The sequence below is a fragment of the Phalangium opilio genome, unplaced genomic scaffold, assembly GCF_054372755.1.
Source record: "Phalangium opilio isolate 3A_F unplaced genomic scaffold, DU_Popi_V2 ptg000002l_1, whole genome shotgun sequence".
Lineage (NCBI taxonomy): Eukaryota > Metazoa > Arthropoda > Arachnida > Opiliones > Phalangiidae > Phalangium > Phalangium opilio.
This window is the reverse complement of record NW_028324144.1, coordinates 6,116,351-6,134,468: the sequence shown is the minus strand read 5'-3', so window position 1 is coordinate 6,134,468 and position 18,118 is coordinate 6,116,351. Positions and strand designations below refer to the sequence as shown.

Genomic DNA, 18,118 nt, shown 5'->3' with positions numbered 1-18,118 from the left:
TTCATTATTTTAAGAAAAATTCAGGAGTTGATCCATGCAGGGAGATACATGGGAAAAAACCAGGAAATGTCACGGAAATGGGTTTTCCAAAATTTGTATGAACCCTGCGTAATTCGGGACAAACCTTATTTAAGGGAATGTAGGGGCATGTCAATAATTATATTTTGAAGTAGTGGTGTTAGTACTATCTGGTGTAGTGATCGGCAACGTCACATGACTCAAAGCGTTGAACGACCCGTCGTTTATATTAAGCGCAAACACTGATCCCCGTTTCAGATGCACTAAACACTTGGAAATTCACGCATGCCCATTACAGATCTATTTGAAGGAAGATAAGCTTGATATAGACCCCACCCCTGCATGCATAAAGATTGTACACCATTTTAAGGTTTAGCATTACGGCAAAGGAGATCAAGAAAACGTGTAGAACTTCATACGTTTTAAGTTTTAATTCCGTTAAGTCGAAATCTCACAAAAAAACTGAATGTCTTAAGCCTAATTTGAGAATGAAATAGGAAAAGCACCTGTGATCTTTATTTTTTCTGTCGCCAAACTTGAAAGACGTTCCTTCTAGAACGCTAAGCGATGTCGTACGATTTCTTAAATTCAGCTCTACTAACTCGAGAGTTCAAAGAAAATTAAGTGCAACGAACCCTAATGTGTAGCCAGGATTTTATTTTTTTAAAGAGTTTGAGCTTTTTGTCGAAAAAGCGAGTAGCTTTGACTGTGTTATAGATTTGGTTTCGAGGTTACTTTCTTGGGCTTGTTGCGTTATCTTGCTCCATTTACATTTAATCAGCTACAGCTAGGCTTACAGTTTCTCTGAAATTTTAATTTTCTTGTTTGACGAAGCCTTTGGCGAAATTAAGAGCCTCTAGAATTAAATTGTTAACGATTCCAAGGTATTGCTTAGTTAATCTGAGTATTAACCTTTCAGAGATATAGAATAGATTCTTTAGTTTATGCGAGGATATGCTTCACTTTGATATAAATTTAAAAAGTATTTTAACAAAAGGAATTAAATTGTTGACGATTCCAAGGTATTGCAGAGTTAATCTGTGTTTTAACCTTTCAGAGATTTAGAATAGCTCTTTTAGTTTATGCGAGGGTATGCTTCACTTTGATACAAATTTAAGAAGTATTTTAACAAAAGGAAATGTTTTTTTAAAGGAATACGAACCCAAAAATTTAAAGTTTTTCTTTTTAAGAAAATACCTTAGAATTCCTTAAAATCGTTAAAATATTAATTTGAATTTAATGATAGATTTATTAACCTAATTCTCAAGTTAAAACTGAACATTCAACATCTATAGATTTTAAATTTTGTGAGAAGGCGGGGTTTTGTATGACGTAGTGTCTTATTACTTTAGTAGGCGAGGTGAGAACGTTAACTTTGGCACTGTTGTTGCTATGATTTGCGGTATCAAATTTATAGATGGCAGAAATTGTCCTTGCAACTTCATCTACTGTGATTTAACTTCCTTGGTCAAGCCAGGCTACGGGTAGAGATCTAGATCACAGTATGCGATCATTTCTAATTCCTACAAATTCCCCACCCATAGTCACCGCTCTACTATAAATACGCCGCCAGGAGGCACGCTCTTGTAGAGTATATTATAGTGTTACTGTAAAGCTCGAATTTTTTCATGATATGGAGAAACGTTCATTTTGAATTCACCCGCTTGTTATCCACCATCAGCCCCTTTTAGGAAAGGCTATGTTTTTACAGTGGGAGAGAAGGGATGTGGATAGTGATGGGGAGAGGGAGTTAATGGACTAGCGTTAATCAGACGTCTCGAGAGGCTATCGTTGAGCCCGATAGCCGTTCCGTTGCTACCCAAGAATTAAAGTAACATGTAAGAAAGGTGGTGTTCCCAACGCATCCTTCAAATATATATGCGCCCGCTGGAGAATACTTTAGCCCCATGGCTCTGCATGCTTCGTTCCGCTTCAAATTGCCATGAATCACATTAAGATGCTGGCAACGTTTATTAAGATTCCTGGAAAATTTTAACGTTAGCCTTTTTTTGCCGGCAACGAATTTTAAAGGGAGTACAACACTTATTGCAGCTTGCTTTGGTGCCAGAGTAAGCCTTTCCGAAAGAAGTTTCTAAGCTCTCAACGAGATATTGTTATCGACAGGGGTAGATGTGATTTTAGATGCAGGAATTGAGAACGGTTAGTATTTACTTCAGTCCGACTCATAGCCCAGTATAGAGCCCCTCCCTCCAACACGTAACCAAAAATTAAATTATCTTAATGGCTCACTTAAACTACTTTTTGATGACGTTCCTGACGGGGACGGCGTAAAATACGAAATTCCTTTTTACATCTGTCCGTATGACCCGCCTCTTCTTTCATACCTTCCAGGACTTGACTCGGGCCCAGATTACTCTTTTCTTCATTCCTGCTTCTAAAATTACACCTATCCCTGATATCGACAAGGAATTTTTAGGAAAAATCCCATGGGTTATATTCCCTTTAAGACTGAATGGATATTAGAAAAAGGGCCTCTAATTTATTGCGCTTTTTTTTTTCCTTAACTTTTTTCCCGACTAAGCTTTGGTTTTTATTCTTGAAAAGATCCGAGCAGAATTAGATTTTGGGCAGGGTAACTTTAATTAGGCAGTCCGTTCTCATCGCTAACAATTTGTTTTCATATAAGAGATTAGGGATGAGGTTATTTACGATCTGGAATGAATTCCATTCTAGTTTTTTATTTCCGGGGTACGCATCGTGCCCGCTCTTCTCGTTAAAATGCGGTTCACAATGCGTAATTAACTTGTTTTATTATATTTGTGGGTGGTTGAAAGTTTCTATGTCGGTTCGTAGAAACATAACCGTATTAATAAGTATGGGTCGAGTACGCACCTATCCATCCCAGTATGTCTAGAAAGTTAGATTGGAGTATTTTGGCTAATATAATACACCAATTTGATCTAACTAAAAGCGAAAGACATGGGGGTATAACATTGCCTTCCATCTCGCTTTTTGGCGCCTGCGCTGTAGTCTTTTTGTATCATGAGAGTGCGCAGAGACGGCAATGTATCAAACCCCTTTGTAAGTTCTGATAGTGAGAGTTGCCTATCCCCTTTTTTTAAGCCGGAAAGGTCTATTAATGGATTAAGGGACCGTCTGCGGCCATATTTGAAATGGCGGGCATAAAATATGATAAAAGTCTTTACGAGACAACTAAAGTACATTTAAACCATTTCAAAAGCACCTTAATATGGGCAACGCCGGGAACCTTTGCTACTATTATTTTAATAAATTATAGTATATCCCTGGTGGAATATTTGCTGAAAACAAACCATTACCTAAAATTATTCTCCATTTCTACCGAAGAAAAATCACAGTAGGCCATGCCTCTTTTCTGTTTAGGTATAGAATAAGACCTTTTAACAAAGATGGAGCTGCAGTCTCTTAAATTTTGCATAGCATCCGTAATTAACATATTGCAAACTCATACTTATAGTAAATATTATAGGGTTATTTTCAAATTATAAATTTTCTTGTTCACTCCTTTGGTTTATCTAGATGTGAGAAAGATTTTAATGTAGCGTGAAATAGTCTTAAATGCCTGGATACTCTGTATACCTTTGAGGTCTAATTGATAAGGGTGTGCGAATATTAGTCTGATTATTCTAACCGACAAGCTGAATTTCACAAATTTTACGATTAATCAAAAGCAAAATCCATTAATCGTTCTGATCGCTAAAACTTTTAAAATCAATAATAAATAAATTTCAGTTTTCGTATGATCAAGTCGATAATCTTATTTATAACTTGTCATCTTTGAAGTGTTTTGTGTTTAGTCATTTATTCTTGTTCTTGTTTACCATCAAGATATTCCCTTAGTCTGTATAAAGGGTCAAAGGTTGCCCCGTGGAATTTCCTTTTCCACGTATGTCCCTCTACGCGCAGGACCGGTAGGTTGATTGCCTGTCATCCCAAATTCTTATTGACGTCAAAGGCAATATAGTAGGAAGGAACATTGTCAAAATATCGAATGATTACTTTTTCTATTGTCGAACGGAAGAAGGTATTTGAAGGATGCGCTCCGCCCGTAGTAGAACACTATTGATTTGCGATTTTCTGCCTATATATTGCTTCCGAATTGCCATTCCTGTATGTATCATAGCTTACTATATATCATCGCTACGCTGAAATATGTTAAATTTATTTTGGTTGGCTTTGAATATTCGCTTTTCATATTGACCTACCCCATGCAATCTTACCAAAAAAATATATTTAAAGAGTAAGTAAAGACATTTTCCTGGAAATGCTAATTCCTTCATTTTTGGTAAATATGAACTGTAAAATGTTCATTTCTAAAGTTTTATAAAAATCTGACGAGCGGTTATTGAATTATAATGAAAACAAAACGAGATTTAGAAAAGGCACCTTTTGTAAACATTGAACACGTGCAATATAGATCTGACGTCAAGAGAGGTGGCTCCGTTATTGGCTGGTATAATGCATTGGTTTGTTATGGGAAGGCGTGTCTAATTCAGTCCTTCTAAGATAATATTTCTGACTGGATACTACCAAATACTACCGCGGCTAGTGGAAAAACTCCCACACCGCTTCGGTTTCCTACTAAACCTCAATATTAGCCTTTTCACACCTTATAGCCGCGCATTAGCAGTTGCAATGTTTGACGCCATGAGTTTTACGCTTCTATGGAGTTAACTTGTAAAATAAACTACGATGGACGTGTTTTAGAACGTTAAGAAATAAACAGTGTTTGAGTTTGAGTTCTAATGGAACCGGTGCAATGATAATAGTTGGTTAAAACTCACTAAGCCTCGGCGACCGTATGGGATCATCATCGCTTCATCGGTTGACATCACCGATGCCGGGCGGCCGGGCCGAAAGCGCCGCGTTACCCCGCGTGTGGGAAAATATGGAAAGAAAAGTACCAATTTTACTACTATCAGAGCGGTCTAAATCCCTAAGCTATGACGTCAGACAGCAGAGACAAATTCAATTCTATTTGGCGGCAATTTTAGCACCTCTTTTTTTATCAATATTTGAAGTTAATTTTTAAATATTTAGAAGTGGATTTTTGGTGAAAATTTATTTTATTCTGAATGAGGACGTTGAAATCTATAGAAATGTATGATTTCTATAGAAATTTAAGGAGTAGTCAAAATGTCTTTACTTACTCTTTAAGGCTGTTTTGGGAATTTGATTTTAAGTCAAACCTAACCGGGGTTGACAGTGCGCCTGGAATAAGGGAACATCTGGAAAAGTCAGGGATTTGGCAAATGTCATATCAGCGGTCATATATTTTGAAAATGAGTGTGAATTGTCAGTGAATAAGAGTGGTATTTTGAAATGGAGTCTAAATTGCCTGGGATTCTGATATTGATTCGGTTCTTTCAAAAGCACTAGAATAAGCTCTTGATATAAGCAAAAGTATATTATACTTCTCTTCGAGAGATGTGTACCACATAACGGGGTAATTAAAACATTATTCTTCCCAACATCATATTAATATTTGGATCAATGTTACTAAACCGAATCACGTACGCGATTAAAAATTCCCTCATCATTGCTCTATTAGCGCTTAACTATTTGCCAAGGTGTGCTTGGGGGTTTTGTCCCACGTCAAGACGAGGTTTTTGTGTTGATTGCTGAGAATTTAGGGCCTAAAGTTCTAGAATTCACCCCAAGGTGAGATGCTCATCTGAAGTTTGAAGAGAAGGATAGCAATCAAAAAGGGTGAGCCTGGGAAGCATCATGTTACATAACTATAGTATTAAGTGGATACAGAGTTTCATCCTTCTATAATCCCCTTCTGGTGCAAGTCATTTTCTAACACAACATTCTGGTTTATATTACAATTAAATCGGCTTAAGGAAATAACCTAAGATTGTCAGGGAAAGCCTTGAAAAACCAGGGAAATTCATATTGGTACATATTTTCCATAGTCCAAGTCATCTTTAAACAAATAAAATTGGTCTTCGAAATCCTGGAAAAGTCAGGGAATTTAAAATGTAAACATCCGTGGAAAAACCATGCAACCATGAGGAGGAGAAGGCCATTTCCAGGGAGTTTCTGCCAGTATTAATAACGTATGAAAATATGAATAGCGAAAGAAGAGATATGAGGGAGGTTCTTGGAAGCATGGGCCAGCAACTTTGATTGAATTAGTCTAGCTTTTTTTTTCATTGAACATATTTCGAATACCCCGTAGTTTCGTGTCACTCAAAATGAAAAGCCTCGCATTCTATATGAGACTGATACGACAGCCGCTAGTCTCTTTTAGGATATCAATATTTCAGAATGATATCCATTCTCTTTGACGCGCGTTTACGTAAGAAAAGGGATATTTTTAGCTCCTCACTCTTAGAGTTTTCTCTCTTTTCTGTTTTGTATAACCATGGAGATCAGCGATGTTTTCAAATAACTCTTTAGATGGCACTATAATAGTGTTCAAACGCGCTCGATAAAATGGCCGTTTATTATCAACAAATACTGTAACTATAAAGTGTTGTCCACTTATTACATATTTCGAAAGATATGTAATTAATCATTATTAAATTAGTTCTTAGGAAGTGCTTATTCTAAGATTTTTATGTTATGCCCTGAGACAGTCTGAAATTATTTATCAGTAGATAGTCCAAGTTTTATCATGTCTTTTAATTCTAAATGGGTTCAGACTTGTTAAGTTGATAAGTAATAAAGGTCAGGAAGACAGTTGATTCGTCAGTTTCTGAACAGGGTCGTCGGGAAAGTTTGTGGGCCCCGGGAAATCGTCGGGCCTGCGTTTAAAAGGATCATTCTCACACCAAATTACTTTCCTTTTTTTCCGTTTGAAAGAATTTTATGTAGAATTTGAATAGCCATTTTATGGTACTAGTAAAGTGATGTAACCTTCATATAATTGTTCAAAACTACGGTAAGCTTGCCCATGAGTCCACACTATTACAATTTAGCATCATACATACACGAATCCAGCCTGCTTATTTAAATTCAAGATTACGTCACGAATCAGTAAATCGATAAATTGCGCACTGTGGCGAGTTTTAATTTAAGACGTGCTTAATTTCTATGGTTAAACTCAGTCAACTTTTTTTTTATTTTCATAGTGTGGAACGGATCGGATAACTAAAACTTATTTTGAGTAAATTGATTCTGTACTGCAGACGGCCAAATAATAGACATGATGAATGTCCGAACCCCTGACACAGAGTATGACACTGCATTTTAAGCTAGAAATGATAATGACAGAGCCATGGCTACGTCTGATCTGGTCCACACTGTCTATAGACTGCTGTAGGCGAAGTCCAATTAATCGGTTAACTGTTCTGCACTCCGTTGGTGATGTGCTAATTCTGTATCTCGCGTAAAGGTCATTCGGTAGGGTCGGATTAGTGTGTTCTACATAATTCCAATGACGGAAAACCTTCCAAGGCTGATGGGAGAAATTATCAGCTATTTTTGCTTGACGAAGGGAAATTTAATTTCAACCGTTATTGACCAGGCCAGGCAAGGCAATGTACATAGGCGGATCGGCTCCGCGGATGTTTCCGCTCTAGGACACACCATCGGGTGTCCTTATTTTCAAAGAGCTTTAATCTCCGTCAAGCAGCCAGCGCGGAAGAAGGAAAGCCCATTTCGTGTTGACCTAATGGAAATTCAAATGAGTTTAAAAGTCAAAACAGGCCGCCTGAGAACTAGAGAAAGGTACTGTAAATGAGTCCCCGGAACTTCAATGGCTTAATAAGGGTAAATAGTAATTTAGCCCCCGGATCTAGGTACTGCATAGGCTATCCTTTACAATAGCTTACTCGTAGCTGGGTTGGATGGATTGAATCCGCACTTTCAATGTCATAAGTACAATATTTCTCTACTAAGTTATGTCTTCCAATGCTGTACTTGAGTTATTCGTAATTTTTATTATTGAGGAGACATTACAGTTGTGATCGACGGCTGCTCTATAAGAGCGAACATTATCCAATACTCTAGTAATTATCAGCTTAAATTACTGTATTAATTGCAAGAATAAATTACAAAAAAACTTATTTTTGTTACCTCTCTGAGTGACGAAGACGTCACGGAGAGGTATTACACTGGACGTGTCTGTTGGCAAATCGTAGCAAACGTTTTCGCAGAAAGCAATTTTTAGCCATATCGTAGTATACGATAGGCTCTTAGTTTGACCCGAGCCGTCGTAGTAGTAGTAGTAGTAGTAGTGGCCGGGGTTGTCGCTTCGTTATCGTCAGATTTTAGCTTAAAAGGAACTTTATATTACCACAACCCACCCATAGGGGTTACTGGGCTCGGTTAGAGATTTAATTTTAATTAAAATTTTTTCAGGTCAGACCCGGGAATCGAACCCGGGTCGCTGGCGTAGTAGACAAACGTTCTAACCACTAAACCATAGAGACTGATAGAAACTCCGAGTTTTTTATTATTTATTTTTATCTCTAAAATGTCGGGGTGATATGGGGTGGGGTACCTCTTAATCTGTGGGGTCGGAAACTTTTGAATTTTTATCTGTGGGGTCGGATACTTATGAACTTGTATGTTTGGGGTTTTTATATTTATTTTCTTTTTATGTATGTGCTAATTAAATAGATAACGATTTTTCTACCGCGCTCCTCATGTGTTTCGTTCTCGTTCGGTAGCTATCGTCATCTATGTTATGTTTGACTGGAACGTTCTGGCGGTTAATTCAAATGTGGGTTTAGCTACAGCTAACATAGTGTTAAATGAGCGTTATGCGTTTGATCATTTTAGCATTGCTAAAGGTAATTCGAGGGGATAATCACTAAAATGCGTAATCACTATAACTAAACTTTCTCTTTCAAAAGTTTCTGGGCATAAGTCCTTGTTAGAAATTTATAAGATGCGATAAGTGTGCATCGGCATAAGTCTATGTTGTAAACTCATCGAGGGGATTATCACTAAAAACTATCTGTTCTTCGATTCGCCGGAAAATTAGAATTACAGCATAAGTAAATTTATACGGTTATAATTTAATCACTGTTTAGAGTGGGGAATCGATGGGCTATTCACTCTGATTTTATGCACGGTAAATCATTTAAGCATTGTAAAAGATAGCGCTATTCACTCATTAGGGTAAGGTATAGAGGGGTTATCCACTCATTAGGGTAGGGTATAGAAGGGCTATTCACTCGTACGATATGGCTACTATTACGAGCCCTTGGGCCGTCTTGTTGACTTCTACTAGCATCGTTAGGATTAAGAAGTACGCGGCGACCATCAACGGTTATTTAAGAAAATCCTTTTAATTGCGTCTCGACTACGAGAGGTTATTTTGGTTTCCCAACTTGTTTTCATAAATTAGTAAAAAAAATTTAAATTAAATTCTTGGAACATAAGTTACCAGCTTTGTCAAGGGTTGTTTTACTTATGTGCTTGTAAGTTGGCCCAGGATTACATTCGTGGGGGAAAGACGTGAGCAGTATGCTGCTGTGGTTGGTTCGTTATTTTAGTGGGTAGCTAATGGGTGTAGAATATATGTGGGTTTAAATTTGGCTAGAACTACCTTCGGTTGACGCTATAAATGAATTGCAAGCTGTAGAGATTTAAAATTTTAAGGGAATAATTTTTCGACACTGCAGCAGTGTCTTGCTTACCTTTTCGGTACATCAGGCTGCATAGCCTTCACAGAAAGCATTACAGAATCATACTTCCCAAAGAATTATTATAAACTTCTGATTTTTCCCATTTTTTCATTTAGATTTTTAAGTTAAGTACACCATAATCGACCATTCCCTAACGCCTAGTCTTACTTGAGCTGACCTTTAAAGAACCTTATCTAATTAGAAAGACTTATACTTAATTTATAATATAAAATCTAGTTGCCAACATTCCACATTACTTACGAGAAACAATAAAATCAACCTAGCGTTAAGTCGTGGCACAGCTTAGCGTTATCTAAAAATGATTGCAAAAACGTGGATGAAGCAAAAATTCCGTTCAAGGCGCCTATTGAAAATTGGCTTTTGTCTTTTCGAAAACCAAAAAAAAAATAAGAAAATTCGTGTCGTCTTAAATCTATGCTTCAAAGAAATTGGTTTGCCCATAAGACGGGTCTTGTAATCTTGAAAGGACCGTCTTTTAGCGTTGAAAATTGGGTTTCATTTTGCAATTTTAGGCCCCTTTCAAGAATGTAACTGAATATAATAAAGTACACCGTCTTCGACGAAACGAGAAGCGTTTTTCTAGCATACCCTTTTTAAAAAGGTGATAAGAAAATACGGTCAGCGGCTCATTACATTCACTCGATGAGGGTGGGAAAACAAGATGGTTGAAGTGCTAATATAACCGAAGTGATTTCTTCCAAATTTGGTGTGTTTTATGGAGACGCTAACAGAGCCATCTATAGCCAATAAGCGTAAACATGATATGTTTCTCATTCCTTATCCCAAAAAGTTAAACTTAGACCGTTGACTTGAATTTTACCTATTGACGTTACACTGTCCATAAAAATTCTAGACTAACTTAGTTACTTGAGTATGAAAAAGGAGAGCGTAGGCGACTTGTTATTCACGTTACTTCTGTGGCACTACTCCCCCTACGATATACTAATGGAAAATTGGCGGATGAATACTAGCACGAGTACAAGGACAAACCAAATTACATTAACTACATCGCTGAAAGTTGAACTATTCTTGTCGGATAGAAAAAGAAAGACTACATCATTAAGTAGTTTACTTTCTAAAAATTATTGCATTACCACAAGATTTAAGATGTCAAACGAACTACGTTAAGCTCAAGAACGAAACTTTCTTCTGAAAAAAAGACCCTCCCAGGAAAAGCTGGAAAACCAAAACTTTAGTATTATGCCCCATCGAGCGACAAAATAAAAAAGAGTGGCCTCTAAAGAACCGGAGCTCACTGATTGATTATGGAAATTTGATTAACTCAAACTTCTCCACAGCATCGCCCTTTCCCATCCTCCCAATCTTCTCTTGTTTAAAAGCTAGCCGAAATTCAATAGTGACACGCCACTCCGCTTGGCTGCTCGTCTCATCAGATAAAACTCCCTTATTTTCCACGCCGAGAATATTTTTATCCTTAGTTTTCCCAACTTTTAAGGGAGAAATAGGGCAAAATCTACATCGGAAACTTTTCCAGCTCGCAAAATAGTCTAGAACTATTAATGACGTTATCGAGAGTTTGGAATCTAAATTATTTTAAATTTATTCTATAGTTCGCCAGTAATTTTTCCCTTTTTCCCCAGTTAGTGGTTTTTTTTTTTCACTTTTCTGTACTTGGAGGAAGTGTGTTAGAAATTTAGAAGTGCGCGCCTCACTTAGTATGGCAATGGGGCCAACTTTGGGTTTTCATCTTAAAGTTTATTTTCCTGGTCTCTAAAGCTTTGACCGTTTAAAGATAAGTTTAAAATTGTTCTGAAGTTATCGTTCAAAGGTTTTTGACGCATTTTCACCGCCATTTTCCAGTATGGCCTCCGACTGAATGCAAAAACTATTAATCATATAGATTCTTAACTTACTACTCAATACTGGTAATATTTGTTAAATCGGTCAAAATGTACAGGTATTAGTCCTGGGTGTTAATTTGGTTGGTTTTCAGGTCGCCATTTTCTAATATGGCCGCTGTTGTCGGGGGAATTAACTCTAGTTTAAAGTTAGAACATGTTTATTGTCCGACAACTGGTTGAACTCTGCCTGCCTTAGAAGTTACAGCAGACGACGTAACCTCGGATCGGGCAGTACATATTATTTGGTCGGTGCCGGTGGTGCACAGGCTACACCACCAACATCCACCAACAGCCGCAAATTCATAAGCTTAATTTAATAATTAGCAATAATTCCTTATGTTGACCGTGTTAAGACTAGTTTAAAATTGTACTGAAGTTATCCTTCAGTAGTTTTTGTTGCAATTTTTGCCGTCCTAGATGGCCGCCGATTGAAGGCAAAAATCTAAATTTTACAGATTGTTAACCAGTTCACTGTTAATATTTGTTAAAATGTACAGGCATTATTTCTGTTAGTTATTTAGATTGGTTTTCGGGTTGACATTTCTAATATGGCCGGAATTTCATAAAATAATTTTATTAATTACTAAAGTTTTAGCAAAATTTGTTTCAGCTTTCACTGTTTGCGCTGCGCGTTCACAAGTCAGTCAGTAAAGACTTTAACCATAAGTTTATAAGATATGTTCCATAAGTATGTCACTACCTATACTTCGTAATGCTAGAGGCTTAATGAGAGCTAGTTCAAGAACGACGCGAGAATTGACTACACTCGGTTTTGCAGTCCATCCTCCTATTTAGTCTGTACTAAGCCTTTGACAGCGCCTCACCAGGCGTCGTTTTACGAGAATTTATGACGTTTCACCTACGTCACTTCATGACAAGCTCTCATTAACGAGTGACACACTTATGGAACATATCTTATAAACTTATGCTTTAACTTAACAGCTCACGTCTGAAGTCTAGAAACTTCAGGCTTTAATCCTCTCCCCAAATAGCAGCACTTCTCTCGAAGTGAAATATTATATACTTCTGCTTCTGGGAATTTCACTTACGGAAAAATTCGGAATTTTTTTTTTTCATTCAATATAAGCAATTGACTCGAAATTTAAATATTTTTTTTGGCTTTATCTTTCAGCTTACATAATGAGTATTCGAGAGGAACAGTTGGAATGGATTGATCAGCGGTTCTCTTCTGATACGATATCTTACGATGTGAAACCATTGAAGTGTGGAACTCGTTACCAATTGAGGCTGATCGCCTTGAACTCTGTTGGGTCCGGAGAACCAAGTGACATCGTCCAATTCAAGACGGAAGGAACTGGTTGGTTTGTAGAGATTTCTATCAATTATTTCTCTTTATATTTATGCTTTACGGGGTTGCGTCTAGTGACAACTAGCAAACGATAGTATTTTTCCGGGGAGTACTTTCAAAGCGCCATCTTTTATTCATTCAAATTGAATTGAAATGTGGTGAAAAAGGTATTTAAAACATTCGGGAAAATGAGACGATGAATATGACTAGCGTGGAACTAGTTAGAATTAGGCTTAGGTATTTCTAAGTGTTAGGACATATGTGTATTGTATATAATAGACCAAAAGCTAAATTTATTCTTACAATTTTACGCTGTTTTCCATTGAAAAACTTGAAAATATTTAAAAAAAAGTACATAAAATTTAAAAATTTCGTATATTCTCAAAGGGAAGAAGCGATCCTTATCGAAAACAAATAAAAAATAATAAGTATAATGGATTGATTAAGAATACCGAAAAAACGTTGAGAAAAAAATTAATTTAAGGTAGCGGAACTTAGAAAATTGGAATTGGACATAGTTTGGCGGCTGACAATTACAAATGGAGGGAAATAAAATGAACTAAACGATCTTCAAGAAGACATCTAATGCGAGGTGTTTGTGCTAGTAGAAACATTTATTTTTCGGTTTAGATAGATGAAAAATCATTAAGATAACGAACACTTAAATATTCCTTTAATTCTATGTAAATTCTCAAATGTTGAGGGGCTAAGCGTAACGCTCCCTTTTGACATTTGAAGCGTGTATTTTCATAAAAACCACCATATTGAACTCTAACCAACTTGGGGACCACTAAAACCAAAGGGCGCTGTCAACTGAAAACGTCACGTGGTGCTGCGGCCGTTTATTGGTTAGAGTTCTCTATGGCAGGTTTTATAAAAACTTCACTTAGCAAATCAACTTTTGAAAACTTTGAATGAAGTAAACGGAATAGTTTGGTGTATTTAGATGATAATTTCATCATTCTAAGGCTATAATAAAATGCTCGCCTGGCATTTCCCTTCTAGGGTTAAGATTAGGTTAGGTTAGGTTAGGTTAGATGAGGGTTAAGATTAGGTTAGGTTAGATGAGGGTTAAGATTAGGTTAGGTTAGGTTAGATGAGGGTTAAGATTAGGTTAGGTTAGGTTAGATGAGGGTTAAGATTAGGTTAGGTTAGGTTAGATGAGGGTTAAGATTAGGTTAGGTTAGGTTAGATGAGGGTTAAGATTAGGTTAGGTTGGGTTAGATGAGGGTTAAGATTAGGTTAGGTTGGGTTAGATGAGGGTTAAGATTAGGTTAGGTTGGGTTAGATGAGGGTTAAGATTAGGTTAGGTTGGGTTAGATGAGGGTTAAGATTAGGTTAGGTTGGGTTAGATGAGGGTTAAGATTAGGTTAGGTTGGGTTAGATGAGGGTTAAGATTAGGTTAGGTTGGGTTAGATGAGGGTTAAGATTAGGTTAGGTTGGGTTAGATGAGGGTTAAGATTAGGTTAGGTTGGGTTAGATGAGGGTTAAGATTAGGTTAGGTTGGGTTAGATGAGGGTTAAGGTTAGGGGCATTAAAGAGTTAAGAATGATGACACTAGAATAGGGTAGGTGGTTTGCACCACGAAACAATGGAGTCATGTTCATTTCCCTTCATTTGTAATTGATAGCTCGGCCTATTCTTCATCCAACTAGACTTTTTTTCTACTGGACCTGGATATAAATCCTGAAAAGAGAAAAGTGAAATGTTTTATTTAGTTATCGACATATTATTTGTTCGTGAAGCTATTTTCGCCAGCCACGCTAAGTACGTCGATAAAATAGCCCGGTCCGCAGGGAAGAGTAAATGTTTAACGCCTTCAATTTTCAATGCCTATTAAGTCAGCGTATAAAGTTGAGCGTGAATATTTTTGTCCTCTCTTACCACTCGCGGACAGGCTGTGTTGTTGGCGTACTTGACTAACGTCGGGTACAAAGCTTGGAAACTTTCCACCTAGTGCGGACATAGCTTAAGAGTAACTTGTCATTTAAATTAGAATTGGATGTTTGGTTTACCGGCGATCGAGTGCGGCGTTGATTCGGGACGTAGATTTTGGATGTTTGGACTATCCATTTACTTAGACTTTCAATCTCTACGTTCCGATTTTGAACTGATCTGACCAATTGCTCGTTACAATTTCTCAGTACTTGGGCCCTGTTCTCGAATTCTCTGATCACCATGATTTCGTTCAGTTTGTCTAAATAGGCGTTCCACTCGGTGTTGATCGCTTCCACATGTTCTCTCGATTGTATCATCTCGCCTTCCTTTTCCTCCATCTTCTCGGCCAAAAACGTCGTCGAATGGCATTGAATCAGATTGATTAAGGTATAGATCAATTCGGTATTTTCATGGTCTTCCGCTTGAATTTCGGCGGTGTTTATTTCCGGTGTCTGTCTGCCATGCGTTTCAATCAATGCTTCCAATATTTCTTGCCCCAATTCCTCTATCTTTTCCATCTTCTCTGTGTGACAAGAAATGCCATAACCAAAAATTCAAAAACCATGACAATCGGGACTAAAATTATCAATTGATACCAGTCTTGGTTTAGAATACTAAATTTGAAAGTGACATCCACACTCAACACAACGATTAATACATTATAGCTCGTTAAAAAAATTAATTATGAACATTTGACTTAATTCTGGTGTCCAATCACCTTCGTTAATTAAGGGTATTGCTAATTCTAATTTAAATTATTTTTGTCGCAATAACAGTTTCTAGACTAGTCATTGGTGATTTCCATCTTATGTGTGCGCAATAAAATTGAGGGGCTTTGGTTTTGAATTTAAGTTCAAATTGTTCAAAATTGAAATACAATTATTTATTTTTTAGCTATAACCACTTCTAATATTTTTTAGATACTTAGATGCAACATTGCTTTTATTACAAAGTCTAATTTAGACCACGTTAATTCATAACGAGGCGTTTTCACAATATACAGAAGGGAGCTTTGATATATTCACATTTGAGGCGAATGTAGTGAAGATTCAGTTATTTGTTACTTAAGTAAATGGCGGAAAATACCGAACTACTTTAAAATCTACTCACAATTTCGATTGCTGCCTCTTGACTGTGCTGGATTGCCTTTCTTCGTTCACTTCGTTTGGCGCCTTTCTGACGCTCTTGTTTCCTTTTTCCCGCTTTTATTCGCAACATGCGATACCAGCAATCGTAAAACCATAGTGAACTTCTATCTTTCTCGAGTGTTTGAAGCCTAGTGATATGAAACGTAGACAGGCTGACAAACGAAATTAATAAAATTTCTAACTCGTAACCAAACATAGGTCCGCCACTTGAAAAAGTAAGGGAAATTAGAGTCCAAGAAAATTAAAAGAATTTGAACATTACAATGTGTTTTTGAACTTGGCCTGAAGAGTGGGTGTACAAAAAAATATGCTTATAAATTCACTGTTAACCTTGGCAGCTTTGGCTTAAAAAGGTATTAGGCAGGAAAAAACCTTTAAAATTCAGGGAATTCGAATATAAAAATTTTCAGATAGCCATGAGGAAGTTTTATTCGGACTGAACCTCTCTATAAATAACGATTAATTAATAATATCTTTATGGGAGATCGAGATTAGAGAGTCCGGTGGCACGGTGTCCTCCCATTGGATCGAATCCCATTCGACCGAATTCCCAATCGACCGATTTTATCTGAAATATGATTTTAAATCCCGCCGTTTGTGCGGTTTCTGTCTATTGGGATTTTTTTATTTGGAATATTATTATTACTTATCAAAAGTTAATTTCGCGATAGGAGCTTTCGTCTCACCGTGGCGCAGTGGAAGAGTATCGGACTACCGTGCGACAGTCCTTGGATCGATTCCCTGAAGGAAAAAGTAAATTTCGAAATCATAGTTTCATTACAATTGATTATTAATTTCATTTGAACTAAATTGCAGTTAAGTTAGACAGTGTGGGGAACTGTAAAGTAATCAAAATATACTCCTATTGCAATAATTGCCTCTGATTATTTGAGCTATTTTGCGTAAATTTTATGAAAAATACAGTGATATTTTAGAGGGTTAAGTTTAGGTCAAATCAGGTTAGGTTAGGTTAGGTTTTGTCTGGTCTGGTTTGGTTTGGTTAAGTTAGGTTTGGTTCGGAACAGGACAATTTGGTCTCGCCGAATTGGTCTCTCCATTTTGGTCTCGCCGATTTGGTCCCGGGACTACTTGGTCTCACCGACTTGGTCTCGGGATTATTTGGTATCGTGATTATTTGGTCTCGGGACGGTTTGGTCTCGTGATTATTTGGTTTTCCTAAATATTCTCTTATAAATTAGTTGCCATCTTTTCCTAAATATTCTGCTATTAATTAGTTGCCACCTTTTCCTAAATATTCTGCTATTAATTAGCTGCCACCTTTTCCAAAATATTCTGCTATTAATTAGCTGCCACCTTTTCCAAAACATTCTCCTACTAATTAGCTGCCACCTTTTCCAAAATATTCTCCTAATAGTTAGCTGCCACCTTTTCCAAAATATTCCCCTATTAATTAGCTGCCACCTTTTCAAAAACATTCTCCTATTAATTATCTGCCACCTTTTCCAAAATATTCTCCTAATAGTTAGCTGCCACCTTTTCCAAAATATTCTCCTAATAGTTAGCTGCCACCTTTTCCAAAATATTCTCCTATTAATTATCTGTCACCTTTTCCAAAATATTCTCCTATTAATTATCTGTCACCTTTTCCAAAATATTCTCCTATTAATTATCTGTCACCTTTTCCAAAATATTCTCCTAATAATTAGCTGCCACCTTTTCCAAAATATTCTCCTAATAATTAGCTGCCACCTTTTCCAAAATATTCTCCTACTAATTAGTTGCCATCTTTTCCAAAATATTCTGCTATTAATTATCTGTCACCTTTTCCAAAATATTCTCCTAATAATTAGCTGCCACCTTTTCCAAAATATTCTCCTAATAATTAGCTGCCACCTTTTCCAAAATATTCTCCTACTAATTAGTTGCCACCTTTTCCAAAATATTCTGCTATTAATTAGCTGTCACTATTTCCAAAACATTCTCCTACTAATAAGCTGCCACCTTTTCCAAAATATTTTCCTACTAATTAGCTGCCACCTTTTCCAAAACATTCTCCTACTAATTAGCTGCCACCTTTTCCAAAACATTCTCCTACTAATTAGCTGCCACCTTTTCCAAAACATTCTCCTACTAATTAGCTGCCACCTTTTCCAAAATATTCTGCTATTAATTAGCTGCCACGTTTTCCAAAAAATTCTCCTATTAATTATTTGACACCTTTTCCTAAATATATACGGTTTTAAAATACGGCGTTAAAAATATATCGTTTAATAGCTT

At 36.8% G+C, this 18,118-nt stretch overlaps 2 protein-coding genes across 5 annotated transcripts in view; one reads left to right on the top strand and one right to left on the bottom strand.

The window, feature by feature from the left end:
• LOC149718443 (cell adhesion molecule Dscam1-like) overlaps nt 1-18,118 on the top strand; it is a 451,194-nt gene that overhangs the window by 314,762 nt on the left and 118,314 nt on the right. For all 3 annotated transcript variants that reach the window (XM_089845167.1, XM_089845151.1, XM_089845159.1), the window contains exon 20: nt 12,618-12,803. In XM_089845167.1, coding sequence (XP_089701293.1) covers nt 12,618-12,803 — 186 coding nt within the window. The remainder of the gene's footprint in view (nt 1-12,617; nt 12,804-18,118) is intronic.
• Nucleotides 13,059-16,283, bottom strand: LOC149718446 (uncharacterized). 2 transcript variants are annotated; one of them, XM_089845318.1, is made up of 3 exons: nt 15,843-16,283; nt 14,810-15,255; nt 13,059-14,480 (listed from the first exon to the last, which is right to left on the bottom strand). In XM_089845318.1, the coding sequence occupies exons 2-3, from the start codon at nt 15,248-15,250 to the stop codon at nt 14,352-14,354; spliced, it is 570 nt and encodes a 189-aa protein (XP_089701444.1). In that variant the 5' UTR covers nt 15,251-15,255; nt 15,843-16,283; the 3' UTR covers nt 13,059-14,351. The 2 variants fall into 2 exon arrangements, with proteins under 2 accessions (XP_089701444.1, XP_089701372.1); XM_089845246.1 differs by having other exon boundaries at nt 14,810-15,250; nt 15,843-15,996.

Bases quoted from the DNA above. Each gene is read 5' to 3' on its own strand.
- LOC149718446 (XM_089845246.1), bottom strand. From the start codon at position 15,950: ATGTTGCGAATAAAAGCGGGAAAAAGGAAACAAGAGCGTCAGAAAGGC. The intron at 15,251-15,842 runs GTGAGTAGATTT...CACACAGAGAAG, and splicing joins AAGAGGCAGCAATCGAAATT to ATGGAAAAGATAGAGGAATT. The intron at 14,481-14,809 runs GTAAACCAAACA...TTCTCTTTTCAG, and splicing joins AACGCCGCACTCGATCGCCG to GATTTATATCCAGGTCCAGT.